Source organism: Furipterus horrens, unplaced genomic scaffold (assembly GCF_987537825.1).
Source record: "Furipterus horrens unplaced genomic scaffold, mFurHor1.1.pri manual_scaffold_3, whole genome shotgun sequence".
NCBI lineage: Eukaryota > Metazoa > Chordata > Mammalia > Chiroptera > Furipteridae > Furipterus > Furipterus horrens.
Genome location: NW_028327173.1, coordinates 26,133,948 through 26,155,865, shown reverse-complemented (window position 1 = coordinate 26,155,865; position 21,918 = coordinate 26,133,948). Strand labels below are relative to the sequence as shown.

Genomic DNA, 21,918 nt, shown 5'->3' with positions numbered 1-21,918 from the left:
GGCCATTACCACCATAGAGAACGGTACCATCTTTTTAGTAATGTTAACCTGCATTCATAAAGAAAAATTACACACAATATCACATTTAGAAAATCAGGCAATAGAATTTAAAATAATTCCCATATAAACTACAATAGAGTTGATAAAGCTATTTTAAAGCCTGAAGAGATAAGCTTTAGTTTTCTAAGAAATCCATTTAGTTGGTTAAGAGTTCTAAGCAACTCAGATTCAAGTAAATTGGATCGAGGCAGCATGCCTGTAGAAGAGAATCTTTGCTTTCGAGGGGCTCGCCATGGAAGAGGAAAGGAAACCACATGTGGTGGGGCGGGGAGTCCCACTCTGTCACCGAAACAGAGGTGTGGGAGTTTCTATGAGGAAAACAAGTGGGCTCATGGGTTTGAATTTTCTCTGCCTACCCTTTTTTTACTTGGGTGCTTCAAGAAACCCACATACGATGACTCGTGTTGCTCCAAACTGCACTATTTCCAAACATGGTAAAGAGCCTTTAGCCAATTTCTCACTTTAGTGCTGAACATACCATCAACTCCTGGAGGGGTCCTTCTGAAACAGCCACCTTTCTGAACATGGATCTTTCCACAAATCTGTGATCTTTCTCAGGACCACATGGCTCAGATCTGGTGACATCATCATCTCCCCACCCATGTTTTTAACAGGAAGGGACCTGACAGAACAACATAACGCTGATGGCAGGAGTCTTAACTCTGTAAGTGGGAATAGTTAACACTAGTGATGGAAACGAAGTGCTGGAAGTATCCTTTCCAAATCTACTCCATGCGTGAAGAAGGGAAGAACAGCAGAGAGGCCTCGAGCAGCAGAGTGAGGCACTTTTAGGTACTTACAACAAGGCCAATTCTTCGGGTAAAAGGCTAATGAAGGGGAGACTCAAGACCCTAAGTCAGTTCTAAGAGCTCTAAGACCCATCAGTAAACTCATACTTTGAGTCAACTCTATTCATCTTCTCCTTTTGTTTTAAATTTGATTCACAAAATCTCAGGATTAGTACTTCTGACTCAGGAAAAGAATTAAAACATTTTTAAATTAAGGTAGTGTTTCTCAAACTTTCCTACAGGCAGAGAACTTATACTCCTGAGGAGTCTCGGGTGTAGCCTTAAGCTACTTGCTATATGTGAAAAATTTCTTTGAAGTGCCATGTTTTATCTTAATAATTCATGAGAATTTTGCATTTCATTCTATAATACATTAATAACACACCAGTAATTTTCCCTTGAAATCTGTGAAAAAAAATCAACATTTTAGAAAGACGAGCCCATGTTTAATCTTATGGCTTCTTAAACCTCAATTTGAAAAACAGAAACCTGAAGAAACAAACGTTCACTGTCATTTTTTTTCATCCTCACTGAGGACATTTTCTCATGCTTTTAGGAGGGGATGGGAGCAAAGAGAGGGAGAGAGAAACATTGATGTGAGAAACATCGAGAGGTTATCTTCTTGGATACACCCTGACCAGGAATCGAACCCACGACCTTTCAGTCTACGGGACAATGCTCCAACCAACTAAGTCACAACAGCCAGGCTCACTCCCACTATCAAATTGGTGAATTTGAAATCTCTAGAATTTCCTAAGAGGAGATTCTTAGAGTAAGATATAAGATATGGACATGCCTTTCTATACCCTTAATTGGTTATAAACACTGAAATAAATTACAATAGAAATATGTTCAGACCAGTTGCTCAGAAGTTCAAGAGACTGTTTAGTCTCCAAAAAGTACACTTTGATGGTGATGGAAGCAAGAATAATGAAACTGGAGACAGAAGTTAAGATGTATACTCAATTGGTTTCCAAGTTACAAGAAAAGAAATACAGAAAAAGATTAAAAAACAAGGGCAAGACTTACTTTAAAGTCTGCTAACTGTTGGTTGATGATCTCCACTTCGGTCCCCACTACCCACTGGAGGGCCTCTCCCTCCTCTGCCGCGGTGGTCATGTCATTGAGTATTTTCAGCGTCTTATAGAAGTCTTCTACACGGCCCAATGTCAGCTCTAGCTGCTCCTGACGAGCTTTACTCCTTTCTGTCAGTTTGCTACACTGTTTGTTCAGGGCTTCTAGCTCCCTCTTAAGACCTAACAAGTCCAGAGTCCCCTCTTCCTCCAGCATTTGTCGGCACTCTGCTTCAGATGCCTCTATGTCTAATTTGAGGGCTTGGATTTTGTTAAGAAACAACTGTACATCCTCAATTTGGGACTGGAGGCTGTCAGTGTCCCGTCCGATGGCACCCATGCCATCTAGCTCATCATCCAGGTCTGCCAACTGAGAAAACATCTCTCGGACCCGGCAGTGAAACTGGCTGATCCCTTCCAGCTTGTTTTCCATCGTTGTGCAAACACTGTTCACTCTTTTCTTCACCTCTAGGAACCCTTGCTGGGTGGCCTCAGCTTGAAGTAGAAGTTGGGAAGCATCGGATCCATCTGGGGCATCTTCTACCAGGCCCTGAGTCAAATTCCTCAGATAGTCTACCTGAGTGTCCAAGGCCTGCAGCACTTCCTGTTGGGCCCTTAGCTTCTCAAGGTTCTTGTTGCTACAGGCTTGAGGGCCTAGAGCATCAAAGATCTCGAGTTGGTGTTTGGCCCCGTCAACCTTCTTTTCAATATTCTTAAAGCTTTCCTGGAACTCCTTGAGTCTCTGAGTCATTTCTTCAAGCAACCCTGTTTTGGCTTGTAGCTCTTCTGTAACGGAATCCATGTTCTGGTTGATCCCAGCCTTCTCATCCCGGATACCATCCTCGTCTGTTTCTGAAGAATTGATCAGAATGTCAGCAGCATTGTTCAATATTTCCAGCAGGGAGCGGCGCTTTTCCACTTCACTCAGCATAGCCTTTGATCTCAGGAGACTGGACTCCAGTTGCACTGGATCCAGAGTGACCCGCAAATCAGATAACTTGGCCTTACAATCTTCTATCCATGGCACAAGGTCTTCCACGTGCCACTGATATTTCTGAGCTTTCTGCATACAGTCCTTGAGCCTGGACTGTCTGTCTGCAGTTTTTTTACTAAGCTCTTCCCAATGGCTTTTGAGCTCAACCAGCTGGTTTTGTAAAGTCTTTCTCTCTTCTCCATGAGGTACAGAAAGAAGCAGAGATTCGCCTTCAGCCACAATCACCTCATAGGAACCACTGTGTTGGTTGAGGCTCTTCTGAAACTCTTCGTTCTCCTGTAGCTGAGACTGGAGCCGCTCCAATTTTGCAGAAATTGGGCAGTTTTTTGCTTGCTGACTTTGTTTGTCATCCAACCAGGTTCTAAGCTCATCAAACATTTGCTGAAACTGTTGGGTGCTGGCAAGAGCTGCCTGGAGTCTGTTCATGCGATCAGCTGAAGTGAGAAAATCAAATTTAAATCAATCAAGTCTGAATATGGCATTTAAAATGTTTACTGGGAATGTATTGGCTAATCTTAGGGGAAGGAAACTAATGCTGATGAGGGTCTACCATAAAACAGGCACATAGCTAGGATCCTCCACATATCATATCTTTTTTAATCCTCACTTCAATCTTGTAAGATGATCTAAATAACAGAATATACATTAGGTGCTAAATTGGTAAAAATCCATAAATGTTTCCAGAAAAAGAGGCAATGAATTAATGACAAAAATTTTCTTGTACAAGAACATTTTCTAATTTTATGTATGTATGTATGTATGTATGGGTGCATGGTATAAAGGAAATAAGTGAGCATCAGTGAAAGTAGGTGTGTAACTCCACCTATAAGAACATCTATGAATATGAACCTCTAGAGTTATGCTATGTAGAGCTTCACATATTTGCTAGTGCCTAATTAATGTGTAATGACCATGGCAGTTCTCACTGTGGCTGGACAAAGGGATAGGTTAACACTACTTGGAGTCCAAAAACTACTTTAAAGTCATCCTAGATTCTTAGGACTACCGTTAATCCACTCCTTCTTTTGGCTTGCCACTAATAAGGACGGCAGTATGTTCCATAACCCAACTCACCTGCAAGGTCTTCTAAACCTTGGAGAGGCATGGCAACTGTCTCCAAACGCTTCTTCAGCTCATCCTTGAGGTACTGCTCACCAATGAGCACTGACAGTTGGTCACAGAGTGTCTGCGCCTCCTTAATCTCGTGGTTTAATTGCTCCAGGTCAGATCGAATCTCACTTGTCTCCTCTAGTTGCTGCTTCACAGCCTCAGGCTGGGTGCTGATGGCTGACTGGCCACTCAGTCGCTGTCCAACGACCTTCACCTTCTCTGATAAGTCATGGAGCAGTTCCTGGTACTGGGTGCTTTTGACAATAGCTTGGTCAATTTGGCTGGAACGGGAATTGAGTTTGTCAGTCAGCTCAATCCACTTCTGATTGATGCTCTGGAGTTCTTTCTGTACTTGGCTGGTGGATGGAGAGACATCTCCAGGGCCTGTTAGGATACCTTGAGCTGCCTCGTTCAGCTGCTCATGCTGCTGCCTGCGTGCTTCAAATTCCTTTAGCATAAACTGTAATAGAAATGACATCAGGATGTATAGAGATAAAGACAAATCTAAAAACAGTGTCAAAACAAAATCTGACTTTGGATTGTGCCAAGTAGTGCTAACTTCTGAAAATAAACCAGAAAACTCTAAGCACCAGGTTATTAGGAAAATACAGTACCTATTTGTAACAGCTGCTTGATAAAAACTTGTTTTAAAAGGATCATTGTCTATTTAGTTTCTTTTACTTCTCTGTCCTACTCTGTTTCAACATTAGTTACTAAGGTCAGGCTTGGCTTGGGAAACCAGTCTGTTTTCTGGATTGGCACTCATCAGCTCTGCCAGGCAAAACCCAGGCCTCTGAATCGGGAACCCTGGACCCCAGAGCCAGCTATATATGATTGACTGGGCTTGCCATTTCAAATCTCAACATCCCTGTTTTTCTTAGTTTCTTTCTGGGAATTCCAACAGCACATACAACCTGTATATTATAATATAGCAAAACTACATAATGAGCTCCTTTAAAGCAAATACCATGTCTTTTTATTTTTTTCTATCCACTGCTTCACTCACCAAGGAAGCTAGGATTACAGGTTCTGGAGTTAAGACTGCCTAGGTTCAAATCCTGACTCAATCACTCACTAGCTATATAAAACTTGGGCAATTTTTTATTTTTTAACTTTTTAATCCTTACCTGAGGACATTTTGCCATTGCCCTCCCCTCTTTTTTAAGACAGAGAGACGAAGGGAGAGAGAACCATCATTGGGAGAGAGAAATATTAATCCCATATGCACCCTGTCTGGGGATCACCCTTCTAGCTTTACTGGACGACACTCCAACAAACAGAGCCACGTTGGCCAGGGCTAGGCAACTTTTTAACAGTTCCCCAAATATCAGCTGTAAGGATTTAGTAAGAAAATTCATGGGAAGAACTCAGCACTTACACTGTATAAAAATAAGTAAGACACGACCTAAAGGAATAACAGACACATAAACAATGAGCAAGAGTAGAGTATGACAAAAATAAAAATGATGAAACAGTGATGTGAACACGGAACTGTGGAAGCAAGAAGTAAAGGTGATTAATTCCGTGGGGGATAAAAGAAGGAGAGGAGGGAAATCAGGCAAGGCTTCACAGATGACACAATAAAGACTATGTAGAAGTTCTCCAAGTGAGCAGGAAGTCAGGCTGGTTGAGGGGAAGGTCCTAGGATTAGCAAAGGCACAGAACTCTGCGAGTGTGGCACGTTCAGGAGAGAACACGTTATCTGGTGCAGGCAGAGACTTGGGTACATGGGGAAAGAGCTAAAAGTGAGGCTAACGAAACAAACTGGGACCGGACTGTGAAAAGCCTTATATACCACATTGAGCAGGTATTTGGACTTTGTTCGAAAGGCAACCAAGAGCCACTAAAGCATTTTAATACATTAAGATGTATGATTTAAGGAGATAATTTGATAATTGGGTAGATGAGAGACTAGACAAAGAAGCCCTTTATGAGACTCTTGCAATGATAAAGGCCTGAGATCAAGCCTACCTGAGGCATTCAGAATGTAGAAGAGAAGGATCAGAGCAGTGGTTCTCAAATTATGATCCAAGGGCCTTGAGGAGTCCTACCAGAAATCCATGAGGTCAAAACTATTTTCAAAATAATACTAAGACATCACTTGCCTTCTAAAATTCTTATTCTCTCACAAATGTTCAATGGAGTTTTCAGAGTCTACATGACATCTGAGATCACAATAGATTGAGTGCAGAAGCAGGAAAGAAGATCTATGAAAATATTCTATTAAGCCAGATATTACAGCAATTTGCAAAGATATAAAACAACGTCACTCTTACCACATTTTTTATTTTTAAAAATGTATTTTCATAAAAATACATTACTTATGTTAATTTTATGGTTTTATTTTTTTTAAATTAATACTTAAAAATTTCTCAGTGTTTTAATAAAATAAATATCAATAGATTACCAACTGATATCCTTAGATGAACAGAAGCTCTTTGGAACCCTCAATAAGTTTTAAGAGTGTAAAAGGGTTTTGAGTCTTATAAGTTTGAAAACCACCAGATTAGAAAAATATTTGTTAAGTACACTAACTAGAACTTAATAATTAGATGCAGGGGCTAAAAGAAAGATTTCCTTAAAAACTACTCAGGTCTTCATTATGGGACTTGGTGATGGTGAGAAAAAATGAAACAAGCTTAAGGGGGAATGTAGAACAAAGAAAGGTACGAGGCAGAATTTCATTGGAAATGGCATAATTGGACCCACCTAAAGTTCTATGATGTTTGGCACTTAAATCAATTTTTTTGAGGTTTGATCAGCAGAAAAACCTTTAAGTAAAACCAGATGATATAAGATACTGCATATGTAATGTGGATGACTACTGGGGATTATAAATAAAAGTATGACTTTACAATTTAGTCAGAAGTTCCCATTCTCACATCCATTCATCTTACTGTCTATTGATGATATTAATAGTAGTTTTTGACTATTTACTATTCAACAGGCACCATGATAAAGATGTTAAACTGAGGAAATGAGACTTGACCAGGGTCATATGAAATCTACTTGCTGAGAGCAGCATTTGAATCCAGGTTCATGTGACCCCAACTTCTCTGCTCTAAAGCATTTAGCCATGTTGCTCACCTGGACCTGCTGCTTTTGTGCATTCAGCATGTTGGGGTCAATAGACAAGGGCCCCAGCACTCCCATCATCAGCTCCTTCTCCATCAGCCAGGGCCGGAGCTGGGATTCTGCGGCCTGGAAGCAGGCCAGATGACTTGCAGATTCCTCTAGCTGCCTTTGCCAAGCCATCGTCACCTCTGTGGCCCTTTCCCATCGGGAATCTGTAGAGAGGAAATGAGAAAATGTATTCCTTTACTCTCATCAGCCATAGGCCTAAGTCCCTAAATTATGTTCTTAATAAACTACAGGAAGTGACCCTTGGAGTATTATTTAACTATTTTTTAAAGTTAAAAATAACTTTCATTTAATTTTAACTAAAATAACAAACTGTTTTGTTTCTTGATTGTGCTGGTGTTATATGAAATTAGACATGCAATAAAATTGCACAGAACTACATACAAACACATAAAATATCTTTTATAGATATTATTTTATAGTCTATTTTAAAAACTTTCTATATTGTAAACATCTTTGATGTCAATAAGTTTTTTCATACCAGAAAATATTCATCTACATCATTTATAGTTTAATATTATGAACACAGCATAATTTATTCAATCGCTTCATTGACTAGATTATTTCCCATTTTTCATTTTTATCATCAATATTCTCTTTAGTTCTTGATCACAGCAGACTGTAACTTTGACTTGCCCAAGAAAGCCGAACTTCTGACACTTTGAGTGGAACCTCTAATTTTTTTCCCTAATCAAGCTCCATTTCTAATCCTATCTGTGCCTCTCGTTTACTTACAAAAACTTAAAATAATTCCTGTTCTATAAAATGTGCTAAAATTCTGTATTTTCTTTGAAGAAAAGCAATTTAGACAAGGTGAATCTGTAACATCCCTGTGACAACTTACTAAGTTCTTCCTGCATTTTCTTCCAGTTTTCTGCTTCTTGTGAATTGGGATATGTTATCAGTAATCCAGCCAGGGCTTCCTTTACTTTTTGGATTTTTGGAGAATTCTGTTCCAATTCAGCCAGGAAGGCCTAGGAGAAAGAATATCGTGTATGCCATGAGATTTCTGGACAGGAAACAAAGATACGGGTGAGGAGGAAGTGACTGGAAGACAGGGCAGCAATTATAGGCTCTACTTTTGATTCCATTCATGACTTGTTTAGTGATTTTAAGATACTTAACCTTTCTGATTCAATTTTTATTTAAAATGAAAATCTAGATGGCAGAATATAAATTTCTTTTATGTTCAACACATTAATAGAGCCCAATAAAAAGGAATTATTAATCCCAATATACTAAAAGTGTCAGGATACAATCATAATGATGATGATGATGATGTTTATATAGTTGGAGGTGACAGGCTACGCTCAATTGGAATATAAAAAGCTTTGGTAAAAAAATTTTATAGAATTTTTTATATGACTTTATTCTGATATTTTTCTTAGTCCAACATGTTGACTTTAAAAATGAACTGCAATTACAGCTATCTGGAGGCCTCCAAGAGTTGTAAAGAAGCTTGGATGAAAATGGCTTGGTTTGCAGCATCATATAGAAAATGAGATCCCATTCTCAATGAGCTCAGGTTTCTGAGGAGCGCTATTCTCTTTGCAAACACACCTGGTTTGGTTTCTGAATCTGACTTATAACAATTTCTAATTTCATAGGAAAGACAACTCTCTAGGAGAGTAATGGCATATTAAGCATTTGAAAGTCAACCATGCTGCTCATCGTGACTGGGGTGTCAGGTCTCATCTCAGGCCCCTGGGCTCAGGCAGGAACACTGGTACCACAGGCCCTCCCTTCAGCGTTTGGGATGCAGCTAACACACACAGAGTACCTTGTTGGATTCAGCTTGGGCTCTCATTGTTTCTGTCTTGGTTGGAGATGAAGAGGCATCCATGCCTTTTAGTATTTCCTCTTTTGATTCCAGCCACTGCAGGACTGAGCTTGCCTCCTTCTGAACTTCCTGTATTCTGCTGAGGACAGCCTGAAGGTTTCCCTGGTGTTCCCGAAGTACTCCTAGAAGTTTCTCATATTTCAAGTTTACATCTGACATGTCACACTGAATCTCTGTCAGATCTAAGGAACAGAAATCAGGTCTCTGAGCAATCCCCACTGGTTCTTAACCACTAAATTACTCATCAAGATTAAGCACCTCTCCTCCTCTTCCTAGTGAACTAGAGACTATCTTCCTGTTAAATCACATAAAAGTTCCTGTTTACATCCATAAAGCAAAAGAGCTCTCATTAACTTGCTTTCTGATTTTGGCATTATATACTCGGATATATAAATAAAATGCTAAATAAACATGGGAATAACAAGAGTGATAAAAGTTAGGGATTTGGGGCATTTTTCTTCCTTTTCTCTAAATTACAAAGAAGTCACCCAGCTGAGAGGTTGAGGGTAGACTAGACTACTTATCCTGTATAGCTTTATAATTCAAAGATTCACATATATTATCTTCAAGGTCTTTCCTTATGGTCTTATCTAATGGTTCTGTTTATTTCCTTAGTATGTACTTTATTTCACTGGCTGTCAACCTGTTTAGCCCATAGCTAGCAAACAGAGACATCACTTGCTTCTCCCCAGATTTTTACCCTCACATCCATCCTGGCAGCAGTTCTTCCACACATATGGAAACATACACAGATGCCAACATGAACACTGTTCTAAAACACCCAACATAGAGGCACTGTTGAAAGAGCATTCTCACCTTTGCAGGTGTGGTATCCGTTTACACTGCCTACAGAACTTCCTACAGAGGGCAGTATGGAACCTGAGAGCAGAAGGACAGAGAGACAAACAGGGCAAGACAAATGTGTTAGGAATACATAGAGGCACTGAATTTGTTCTTTGGCACTCACTTTAAGCTTGGGTTATCAAGAAGTTAACACAGCACAAGACAACATACTCATGGAAAGAGACAAATCATTTTAGCTGCCAGGCAACAAAGTGTCACTCAAGGTGTTTCAGCTCTTAGCAGTAATGATTTCTAATCCTTTCTAGAGCAAATCCAAATTCCCTTCTTAAATCTCCAATGTGAATTTTTTGGACCCTGCCCTAATTTTGTGAAGCAAGTATTGATAAAATGATTAAATCTTTAGAATGGTATTTGACATACTTTGGAATGAGAATTTATAATAAAGCCAAAAGGGTTCAACTCTAATATCAATGTCCTTCAACATAATAAAAATGAACAATAAATACAACCAAGGACATAAAAAGCAGCATTCTTTTAACAAAGGCATTAAAATGAGCCCTTCTTATGTTGTTTCAAAAGGAAGATTTCCCTGTCTTTTCTTTCGTAATTTTCTCTTCTCCTTCCTCTACCAGAAAACAGAAAATCTAGGTGCCAATAAGTTTGGTTCATTAACATTCCCATGAATTCTGCTTTGGGTCTTTGGTTCTTTTTCTAATTACCACAATTTCACCTATATATAGTCTCCCCAAGTTTATTCCTTGCATTTCAGAGGAATTTCCCAAGTTAAGTAAAAACCAGATCATGTAATTATAAAGATTATTCAGAAACATGAAGACTATTCATGATATAATGTTACATTAGAAGGACAGAATAAACCTCTCCTGGGTATTGATTTCACTGTGGAAAAAGTTATGTGCAAAGTTATATCAAAAATAGTGATTATAGAACTTTTAGGGTATTTTCAATTAAAAATGGATCAAACACAAAGATCATATTCCATTGCAGTGTGGTAATAGCCAAAAAGAAACTTAATTTGTAATGAGGAAGAGAAGGTTCTAGCCAAGACTGTCATGAACTTGTATATGAGCTTTACTCTATGGGCAGACCTCAGATTCTTCCCTAGGATGTGAAGCTATTACTACTTATCCTGTCAATTCTCACGGGGTTACTGGAGAGAGGTAGTGAGGTAATGTATGTGAAAGCACTTTAGGAAACAAGAAGAGCTACACAAATATAAGGAACTAGAATATTCACGATCTTTCAGAGTTGGAAGAGAACTCTGGGAATACTCAGGCTAATGATTTCCAAAGCACCTAAGGAGGTGCTCTTTAAGGACTTTGTAAATGTTTGGTTTCAATTTAATATTCAGAATATATTTCTAAATACCTAGAAATGGCAATAAAATATGCATGTTCAATTATGTTCAACCACATCTTAATCTACTATATATAACCAATTTATAGATGCCCCTCAGTATCTACAGGGCATTGGTTCCAGGCCCCTTATTCCCCATGGACACCAAAACCCAAGGATGAGCAAGTTCCTTATATAAAATGGAGGAGTATTTGCATTTGTGTACAGTATAACCTATATTTTCCCGTACACTTTAAATAACCTCTAGATTACTTATAACACCTAATGCAATGTAAAAGCTATGTAAATAGTTGCTATATTGTATTGTTTAGAAAATAATGACCAAAAAAAGTCTGTACATATTCAGTACAGATGCAACCATACTTGGCCTAACAACACAGCACATGCCAGCAACAATGTGATATTAAAAATATATATTTTCTATCTGCAGTTGGTGCAAGTGGAGAAAAGGAAACAGTGAACACTAAGGGCCAACCATATGCTGCTTTTGGCAGGGGGAATAAAGAAGCTCCTGCACCGCTATACTCGCATTTAAGGTTCTTTTTGAGTGTCATGATTGAAAGGTTGTAGTTCTTCATTAGCACTTTACAATATTGAAACCTACACATAGCCACTCATGTCCAAAAGAAAAACATCTACATCAAATAAAATGTCAAAACGATTGAGGTATGTCTTTTCAGAACAGACACACATTAGGACAGAACTGTGTAATAACAGAATTAACATTTCAGGTCATAATTATGTCACATTTTAGACAGTTTGTCTTCATCTCCAGTTTCAGGTGTTTTCTTCCTTTTTTTTTAAAGAAGGATGTATGTATGTATGTATGTATGTATGTATGTATTTATAGATAGATAGATAGACAGATAGAGGGGAAGAGAGGGAGGGAAACATTGATGTGTGGTTGCCTCTCACACGCCCCCAACTGGGGACCTGGCCCGCAACCTAGGCCTGTGCCCTGACTGGGAATTGAACCCATGACACTTTGGTTCACAGGCCGGCCCTCAATCCACTGAGCCACACCAGCCAGGGCTGTTTTCTATGTTTAAGAAAAAAATGAGAGCTCTCACTAAAAATTCTTGGTGATTTAACTTTGAAAAAGAACTTTACTACATTCCTTTAAAGCTTCTAGTTCAGTTTAATTGAAGAGTGCTCTGTGATAATAATGTGGACGTTTAAAAACATTTGTCATCATTTACAACTGCTTATCTACGTGAAGCATATTTTCTGGATACAATGCAACTGAACAAAATTTAGAAATAAATCAGATGATAAAGCTGTTAAATAATCCTTTTTCAAATTTTAATATTCACAGATAGTCTCAATATTTTCATTAATGGATTTCATAACAATTGAATCCTATAAAGTAACTTATAAGGGAAACTTATGCCAACAAAATATCATTTTTGTTTTATGTAGTAGAGTCTTATATGAGATTTAAACAACCAAAAAATTCTAGTGCTTTAAAAAGTTTGAAAAACCACTGATCTAGTCCAGGAGTTAGAAAACTAGAGCCTACTGGCCCGATTTGACCCTCTGCCTGTTTCTGTACATAAAGTTTTATAATACAGGCACACCCATACATTTATATATTGTCTATTCTTGCTTTTGCACTATAATGGCAGAGGCATATTGATGTGGCAGAGACCATATGGCCCATAGCCTAAAATATTTACTATCTGGCTTGTTATAGAAAATGTTTGTCAATTCCTGATATAGTCACCTACTAACAAGTCACTAAAGTTAAGAGGTTTATGTGTTAGAATATTAAAAAATCACCAATTCCCTGAAATGTTGTCAATATTTTTAATAATTCAATATTGAACTCAATTCAATTTGAACTTCTAGGTGAGTACCAAGAGATCTTTAAACTTTAGGATACAACAAAAAAGTAGCCATTCTCAGGAGGGAAAAAAGTAAACTTTTCCCATATTATTTAAGTGACTGTAAGAGTACATTAACATAGTCTGGTAATAAAACCTATGAGGTACTAATTCACAACAAGTAAGTCATTGACCTCATAATGGATTTGTTTAAAAGATTTAATTTGCAACCAGAAATTACTTATGTATCTTGACACAATCTTTGTATCTACTTCCAAGAAACACGCCAGTTCCTGGTGTACCAATACTGACTCCTAAATATCTAGCCTCTCCCAAGATACCAAGCTTATACCACTCAGGGCTGACCCCAATTTAAACATGTGTGCAGCCATCCCATTCCCACGTATAAAACAGAAAATCTTCAAGTTAGAAAATCCCATTTTAATCCCCCAATGTCTGTTTGACGGTTCTAAGTGGGCCAACTAGTCCCTTTACTTTTTCCCATCATGGGAAGGAATTCTGCAAAATGGAGCAGCATTATAAAGCAAATGAAAATAGATCAGATTGAGGGGGGAAGACAACTTCATACACCTCCCCTTTTGTTCTCATATCCAATCTTGTTTCTGACTTAAATTAAAGAAGGGATCATTAACAACAGCCAAAGCAAAGAATGAGGTTTATTCACTACATTTTTAAGAGCCTGAACTCACCTGTTTTGGCTTGGGAATCAGGTGCTGTGATCTCCATGATCAGATTTTCTAAAGAAGTGCCTTTGAAACTGATTTCTTCTACCAAAGCGTCCTTACTTGCCCAGTCATCTAGAAGTCTCTGTTTAAAGAACAAAACAGCTAAACATAACATCTGGGAGCTTTCTTCCCATAAGTAGGAACAGCTATTCTTCTACATATATGCCCTGAAGTTTTTAAGAATTAAGAGACTATCCTCATGTAATCAGCCATTCAAGATCTTGGTTTTGCCAGTCAAGGTGTGGAAGAATACCATGAAATATTCAGAACATTATCATTCACTCATCCATTCATCTATCCATCAAATATTTATTGAGCATTTACTATAGGCCAGGCATCATGCTAAACACTGCGGATACACAGTAAGATAATGACACAGATCTTAAAACCAAGAGCTCAGATTATCGATTGCATTATAATGTGATAAGTGCTATTACAGAAATATGGACAGTCAGTAAACTCTGAGAGAACAAGAGGAGACACATTTAACTATGACTAGAGGGAGGAAAGCTTTGAGTTAAGAGTTTGTCAGGTGGACAAAGGGAACAGCATGCATGTAAAGAAGAAAAAGGAAATGGTCACTGGAGAGTTAAATGAGGAGCTAGATATTGAGATGTAGAGTAATACACGGAATCTAGGCTACATTTTCTGTCTTCAAGGGAAGTTTATATCGGGTTTGAAGTCAGAGTTCTCACTTCAATAGGAAGCCATCAGGAAACAATGGCATCTGCTCTATGACCAAAGTACTAGGTCATATTGTCTCTAAGATGTGAGTTGCCTGCCACAGCAGTAAGATTTCACTCCTTTCAAAACTGGGACACCATCCCAGCCTTTAATCCCTTCCTTCACGTTAGATTTCCCTGACAGTATACTAAGTTTGCTTTTGATTTGAAGCTGCACAGCAACAGCAGAGAAAGACAGAGAACCGTAAGTATCTAGCAAGCTCATGGCTGCCTAGCTTCAGATTGAACCTTATCAAGTCACAGCTTGTCAATTCTTTTATTAATCATTCTTTACTCCAAAGGGCCATAACTCCCAAGGTATGTACTGACACGGGATATTTCAAATTTTTGAGGGAAATACAGTGACATCTGTTGGACACCATGTGAATAACTACTATTAAGTTGTTCGGATCTGACCACTTAGCAAGGGAGGTTTTTTCTGTATGTTTTTGGCCTAGCATTGCCATGAAAAATTTTCTTGAAACACTAAGGGTATTGTGAACCGGGGAATCTCTGCTCTAGGGAATTCCCTACAGCAAATGCTTCTGTAACTCTCTCTGTGAAACCAATCAACTATTTTATCTATTCAAGACAATTCCTCTTTACTAAGACAATGACAGCGAATGCATGAGAGTTAGTTGGAGGCTGGTCTCAACAAAGAGAGATGTGTTAGAGGTACAAGCACAGGCGTGATGATTATAAATCAAAAATGGTACAGAGGGATTCTGCAGAGATGGGAAAAAGGTGTCCTACCCTTGAAGCTACCTTCCAATCATCTGACCATAACTTTTCTTTTCCTTTATTAGTTGTAGTACTAGTTCTTATAGCCTCAATTTCTGGATCATATCTCTTGTCACCTGCTCACATATAACTGTCTAATTCTCAAACATACAATGAGAATGTAAGCTTCTCAAGAACTGGACTGATACAAATGTCTTTTTTATGACCCACCATAGCATGAGAGGCATCCAAGAAATAGCTGAAACTTCATAGCTATTATTCCAAAATTATTTTTTGGATTTTCAAACAGGAGATTTTTGGTGCTCAGTGCTTAGGTAGGCAGTACGGGTAGATGGGAATTTCTGTTCTGATGTAGATGGATAACTTGGATTTCTCACACCACTTTCCCACCACAGTTGGAAATACAGTCCATTCATACTTCTAAACTACTGTTTAGCCCAATTCATGGAGATCTTTTTTTCACCTACCTTAAGGTGTTCAATCTGCTTTTCCAGCTCTTTAGTACTTATGAAAGTCTCTGTAGGTGGAATACTCCCTTCAGTTTCCTTTAGCCATTTCTGGAAGGTCCTAACCAGCTTCCGGAATTCATCCAATTGTTCCTGGCAAGATGACGTATTTTCCTCTCTGTCAGCAAAAAGGTTTTGTTACTTGTCAGACTAGGCAGTGTAAAGAAGTCAATCTGAACTAAAACTAAATTTATTCTGGGACTCTAGGCATCAGTTTCTGAACAGGGTCTTTCCTTCCCATCATCTTTCCCATAACACCTTTGGCTAAACAACCACATATAATATAGGAGAGCATCAAACTAAACAATCTCTTGCCCTTGTTTGGACATTTCTGGGGCAAGGAGTCTTAATCTTACTCCAAGCTGAAGTGAAAGTGAGAAAAACGAAAGGGAGCCTGCTGTTTAGGTGGGATCATACAATGGAAAGAATGCAGGTTTTGGATCTTAAGTCCAGCTCTGCTATTTTTAGGTATTTGACTCTTTCAAGGCCTAGTTCTTTAGTAAGATGCGAAAACAGAGGCTCTTAGGAGTTAGGGTAAGTACACTCATGAATAAAATAAATCAAGGAGAAAGGAGAAATCAATTTGGAGTTCACGTTTGGAAATGGCCAGCCACATCTATTTGAACTTCAAGCCTGAACTAGGCCTCATAGTAGGGGGAAGAAAAACAAAGCCTTCTTGGTCTTTGTCTCCCTCCCCTCCCCTAAATTACCTGCATTGTTTTGAGCAACTACTTTCCTCTAGTCACTAAGGGTGTCATCTGCAAAATCAAGATCATATTTATGGTTAACCGAGGAGAAGAAATCTTAACAAACTCTTAAATCCATGTGAGACTCTCTAATGGAGGAATCGTGGCTTTTCAACAGTGAGCTGATAATTTGAAATCAGCCACCTTTGCCTTAGAAAGGAAAGAACCCAGACACTTCTCCAAAACAGCCACTTAGCTGAGGTCAAAACACCCACAATGCCAATACAATACTTAAGTATGTCTGGGAAGTCTCCAATTTTTCTCTTTATTTCAAATACTGTCAGTCTTACTTGCGGACCCAAATTTGTTTTGTTTGGTCCAGTTGACCTTTTTTGATGGTACAAAAAGAGAACTGAGCCGCATTACGGAGAAGAAATTTGTTACTTAGTAATAGAAAAAACACTAAGCATGAAGTAGATTGGGTAGCTTTGGTTGAAAGAGGCACTTTCCAAATCTGTGATTCTGTAGGAGACAGAATTCTTGATGCTACCTTTATTTTTATTTATTTATTTTTTATCCTCACCCGATGACATTTTTTTAAATTGCTTTTAGAGAGAGAGGAAGGGAGAGAGAAAAGGAGACAGAAATATGATGTGAGAGAGAAGCATCAGTTGGTTGTGTCCATACATGTGTCCAGACCAGGGATCGAATAAATCTGCAACCTTTCTGTTACGGTATGACACTCCAACCAACTGAGCCACACCCGCCAGGGCATCTTGATGCCACCTTTAGATTCTAGTGATGAATGGTGAGATAATCATTAGCAAGAAAAAATTAGCTTGCCAACACTGACCAACACATATGAGAACTCACCTCTCCTTAACTATTTTTTGTAGCTCTGTGAAGTCCTTTCTGAGGTTCTGTATCCTGTCCTGGTGCTGAGATAGGTCTAGTGCAAAGCCACAGGAGCTCAGTTCCGTGACCAAATGCTCAAGAGTATCAAGGTTCTCCTGTTGGTCTTCCATTTCCAAACCGAGCTCCTGCCAAGCAAACAGGGAATGTATTAAATCCTCTGATCCTTATAAATAAATACACACTAAAAGATAAAAGATAGCTAAGCAGCATAACAGTCTACTATGGTATATGAATAGACAGACCAGTGAAGCAGAATGGTGTGGCTACTCCTTGGTCAAATTAAGTACATGCATATACTACGACCCAGCAATTCCACTCCTGGATATACGTATATATATTTGGTAGGTAATACTCTTCACCAGATATTTCTAGCTCTGTGCCTTCTAGTTACGTAGTAGAATTACGTATCACCACAGTCAGGTGTGGTAGAGTAAAACCTGCTTCGACCAACAAAATGTAAATATATATGATATTCTCTCTTCCCATTGAAGCAATAATCATGAAAACTTATGTCAGGGTGAAGTGTCCATCAACTTGAACCCCTGAGTGACCACGATGATCTAAGTATCCCATTGATCTGGGTTGAACATGCAGTATGAGTGAAAAATAAACCTAGGCTATGTTTTTAAAAAATGGGCAAACAATATCTAGTTTGCAGGATGGTTAGGATAATAATGCAGGTACACTTTCCAGTACACTGATCAACATCTTCTGTGCTCAGTTAATGTTGGTCCCCTCCGTGCCCTTCTTTTCCCCTTTATTCTGTCAATTTGGCAGGTACATCCTCACCTGGATCTGCTGGAAGAAATGCACAATATCTTGATCTGGCTGATTTCCAGAGGCCAGCATCCGATTTTTGTTTTCCATGAACTGCTGCAGCTTATCAGAGAGATCTTCAAACATCTCTGTCTGGGGCAGCAGCTTCTTTAAGGAGCTCTCCTTCTCTTGCTGCTGTAGACAGAGCTGCTGGAAGTGCTGGCTCACCTCCGCCAGTTTGCCCTGCAGCACTGCTGCTGTGGTGCTGTCTGCTGTCTCCATGAATCGCGTCACCATTTCACGGGTGGCCTCCAAGCTACTCTTTTGCCGAGCAATGTCCTGCTTCAATTTCTGTCATCAAGAACATGTCAGTCAGCTCCCAGATCACGTATTCTAGGTTATCTAAGCCACAAACTAATGAACTTTGAATAACTACGTGCTCACCTCCTCAAAGAGGGTTGGAGAAATGCAACTGAGCCTTCAGAATACCATATGTCTCAGCCCCTGTTTCCCTAATCCATTCCACCAAATGACTGCTATTGCCACTGTTCTTCAAGTTTAACAACGGTTTAGAAACTGAGTAGCAATATCTTCACATGGATTAGTCACCATGTCTAAGCCTCATCATGAGAAGTCATAAAAATGAATTCTTCTCCTGAGGCTTTTTTGAAGTGATACAATTATGAAATATAGCAAATATACCCTCTATGCACACTACTGGGGTAGAAGTCTCACCATGTTAGTGGCCAGGGCTTCTTGGATGACTCCCGATGACAGGGATGCCACTTGCTCCTCTTTCAGGTTTTTTTCAACTTCCCTGATGGACTGCAACAAGCTGTCCAGGCTTTCCTGCACACTTTGAGATTGGGCAATTGCCTTCTGCAGCAGAGCAGAGCGCTCAGCCAGGCTATAGGAGAGGCTTTGGAAACGGCTAAGTATGGAATCTGGAAAATCAAGGCCACGAAAAGAGAGAGTGGAGACTATTCTTGTGTTTTCCTTTTAAAAAGAATGTATTTAAATTACATGTTTATTATAATAATAACAGATATCAAGACAAATAGAAGGAGTAAGTTTAAAGGGCATTAGTATTTGAGCCAAATTCCGTAAGTATTATTTATTTAGCACCGACTAAGTGCCATAAATTATGGTAGATACTAAAGACTAAAGATAATCATGATGAAATCCCTGCCTTCTGCAAACCTAAGATTCTAAAAGAGAGCATATGCAGAGGAAGTCACATCACATCTAACCGGGAAAATAAAACCCTAAGTGCTATATTGGTATTAAGGAGTACTAGAGAAGCCTGAAAGAAGAATGATTATTTCGTATCTTTCATTTCTTTCAGAAGGTGGTAGTGGTGGTGGTGGTCAGGACTTTACAGAGGAAGTAACCTCTTGGCTACATCTTGAAGCATGAGCAAGTTTTCACCATGCATGGTAAGCTCTCAATTTTATCAACTAAGCAACAGGAAAAACTTCAGGGGTATAGCAATGAAGAAATGACTAGTGTATTGGGAAAGGAAAGAAGTAGGGTGTGGCTAGAAGGCAGAACGCCTGGGGAAAAGAGGCTGAAGCTAGATTGCAAAGGTCCTTCAATGATACAAGAATAAAGTTCAGGAGAGGGTGAGCTATTCATGTTTGTATCCTCAGCTAGCACCCAAATACTTGTACAACACAATGGGATCTGTTACAGAACAGAGGTGCAAACTAGGAATTAAGACAGCACTATTTCTGTTGCTGCTTCATACCTGTAGTTTCTTGAACTCGCTTGCGGTCTGGGGCTGGGTCCCCTTCAATTTCCATGAGGTCACAAGCTACTTTTTGGAGCTTTTCTACAGGTACTTGGTGCTCAGCCAATTCCTCCTGCAACTGCTGCTTGTCCATGAGAAAGGACCAAAGAAAAACATCTGAGTGGGTAATCAAAGCTGGTTCTAGGAATCTAGAACTATAAAGCTGCTTTACAGAATAATTTTCAGCTTACCCATGGCCACAAATATGAGAATAAATTTTTTAGGAATTAGACCTTGTCCAAGGCATCCCAACCATTGCCTTTAATCCAAATGCCAGTATTTGCTTCATTTTTGGGTGCTGTGAGCCATGCAGTACAACAGCCTGTGTCCTGGCTTACCTTTGTTGTTGAGAGCTGCTGTTGCAGGACCCCAGGGTCAGAGGCAACAGTATCTGAGAGGAGATTCTCCACACTGGCCTCACAAGCCTGCATCCAGGCCTGTAGGCTGTCAGCGCTGCTCTGGAACTGTTGATAACAGCCTAGCAGCATGTTCAAGTGAGAGCCCAATCGTGTACACTGTGCCAGAGAAAGGGGGGGAAAGCAAGCTTAAGCAAGGCCAGGCCAAGGACAGGAGCTTCCTAGGCATAGTCCAAAGAGAGGCCTGGCTTTGTCATAGGGAACTCACTGTAACTACAGTTAGGGTAGTGCCAGGACCTCTACTGATACATGGGTAGCAACTACCTTTTATGAGTGGGTTCCTCATTGTTTGATCCACAGTATTCACCTTAACTTTATTGCATACTAGGATGGATTTAGTGAGCTGTATGACAAGCCAGCAGAAATGGGATTGAGAAGTACAAAAGTGTTCCTCTTTGGGGGTGAGAGGTATTGATACAAACCACAAGATAGGTGAGAAGAACTGACTAGATTCTATACCTCAGGTGCTAAATGGAGTTCTTTGATAGGAAGAAAGATAAGGATTTACCCTAGATGCTCTGTGCAGGAATAGAGACTGTGTACTTGGTTTATGTTTCCCTTGTGCTATGTCTGTTGGGAGACCATGTCTGCTGGGCAGGATACAGAAGGCAAGCTCCTCCAGCTTCACCACTGGAGCGAGACATACCCCTGCTATTGCAAGGATCAGGCATTAGCCTGTGGGCCTCCACGGTTTACATTTTTGCGTAGCTCATAAAGACATTGTCTATGGTCAATGTGCAAATTAGCTCACTCACTGTGTCCTGAGGTTTCTAAGCCTCAGAAACCATCCATCATTGTGTGAGAGCTACAAGATCGTTGATTTCACTAGAGGCTGCCAGGAGCCTCCTCCATACCTTTGAATGCAGAGCAGTGTATCTCTCTGTTGCATCCTTCAGCTTGTCCTTCACTAAGGTTCCAGTTGCTGATGGTTCTCTACCTTCCTCAAAGCTGTTTTCAGTATCCAACACTTTCTGTCCTGAGATAGTCACAAATCTCAAGTCTCCTTTGTGGGAAATGACATCCTCTGAGAAGCTCCCCTGACGCTTAAGCAGGGAGGGAAGGGCTTCGGGGCTGCTGCCTCCTGCATGCATGTGCTCCAGCTCTCTCTCAGACCGTTCCAGCCAGTTTTCAAACTCTCTATGATCCTGCAGAAACTTCTGCAGCTCATCCCGTAGTGTCTGCACCTGCTTCAGCTCTGCCTCTGACTGGGTCAGGGAAGTTGTGTACCGTTCCTTCAGCTTTCCTAGCTTCTCCCGCAGCATCTGTTGTTCCTCAGGTGTGAGATTGTGGCCATGCTGGTCCAGGAAGGCTTGAGCTGACTGGGTGGCCAGGATGAAATTTTGCTGCTGAGATAGCAATTCTTGGTGACGGGCCTGGCAAAAAAAAAAAAAATTCCCCCAAACAAATCAGTAGGGACACTATGATAATTTGATTATGTCTACAGCTAGAGGTAGAGAGAGATCTTCATAGGCCACTTTTACAGCTGCTCAGAAATCACCAATATCTCTAAGAGTCATGCCATATGCTAATTCCAGATAAACTGACACATATAGAATCTTACAGTTTTCAAAGATATTTGACATGTATCACCTCATCTGATTTATGGCACAATCTGTAATGTAGGAAGACAATAT

At 39.7% G+C, this 21,918-nt stretch overlaps 1 protein-coding gene across 1 annotated transcript in view; it reads right to left on the bottom strand.

Annotated features, from left to right (window-relative positions):
• The window catches only part of MACF1 (microtubule actin crosslinking factor 1), a 311,616-nt gene that overhangs the window by 77,948 nt on the left and 211,750 nt on the right, over window positions 1-21,918 (bottom strand). Inside the window, exons 45-58 of the mRNA XM_090269163.1 lie at window positions 21,139-21,657; window positions 20,207-20,383; window positions 19,827-19,950; window positions 18,815-19,023; window positions 18,113-18,430; window positions 17,282-17,448; window positions 15,684-15,840; window positions 13,718-13,835; window positions 9,823-9,885; window positions 8,947-9,188; window positions 8,011-8,140; window positions 7,113-7,312; window positions 3,990-4,485; window positions 1,878-3,349 (exon numbers count right to left, since the gene is read on the bottom strand). Coding sequence (XP_090125289.1) covers window positions 1,878-3,349; window positions 3,990-4,485; window positions 7,113-7,312; window positions 8,011-8,140; window positions 8,947-9,188; window positions 9,823-9,885; window positions 13,718-13,835; window positions 15,684-15,840; window positions 17,282-17,448; window positions 18,113-18,430; window positions 18,815-19,023; window positions 19,827-19,950; window positions 20,207-20,383; window positions 21,139-21,657 — 4,392 coding nt within the window. The remainder of the gene's footprint in view (window positions 1-1,877; window positions 3,350-3,989; window positions 4,486-7,112; window positions 7,313-8,010; window positions 8,141-8,946; window positions 9,189-9,822; window positions 9,886-13,717; window positions 13,836-15,683; window positions 15,841-17,281; window positions 17,449-18,112; window positions 18,431-18,814; window positions 19,024-19,826; window positions 19,951-20,206; window positions 20,384-21,138; window positions 21,658-21,918) is intronic.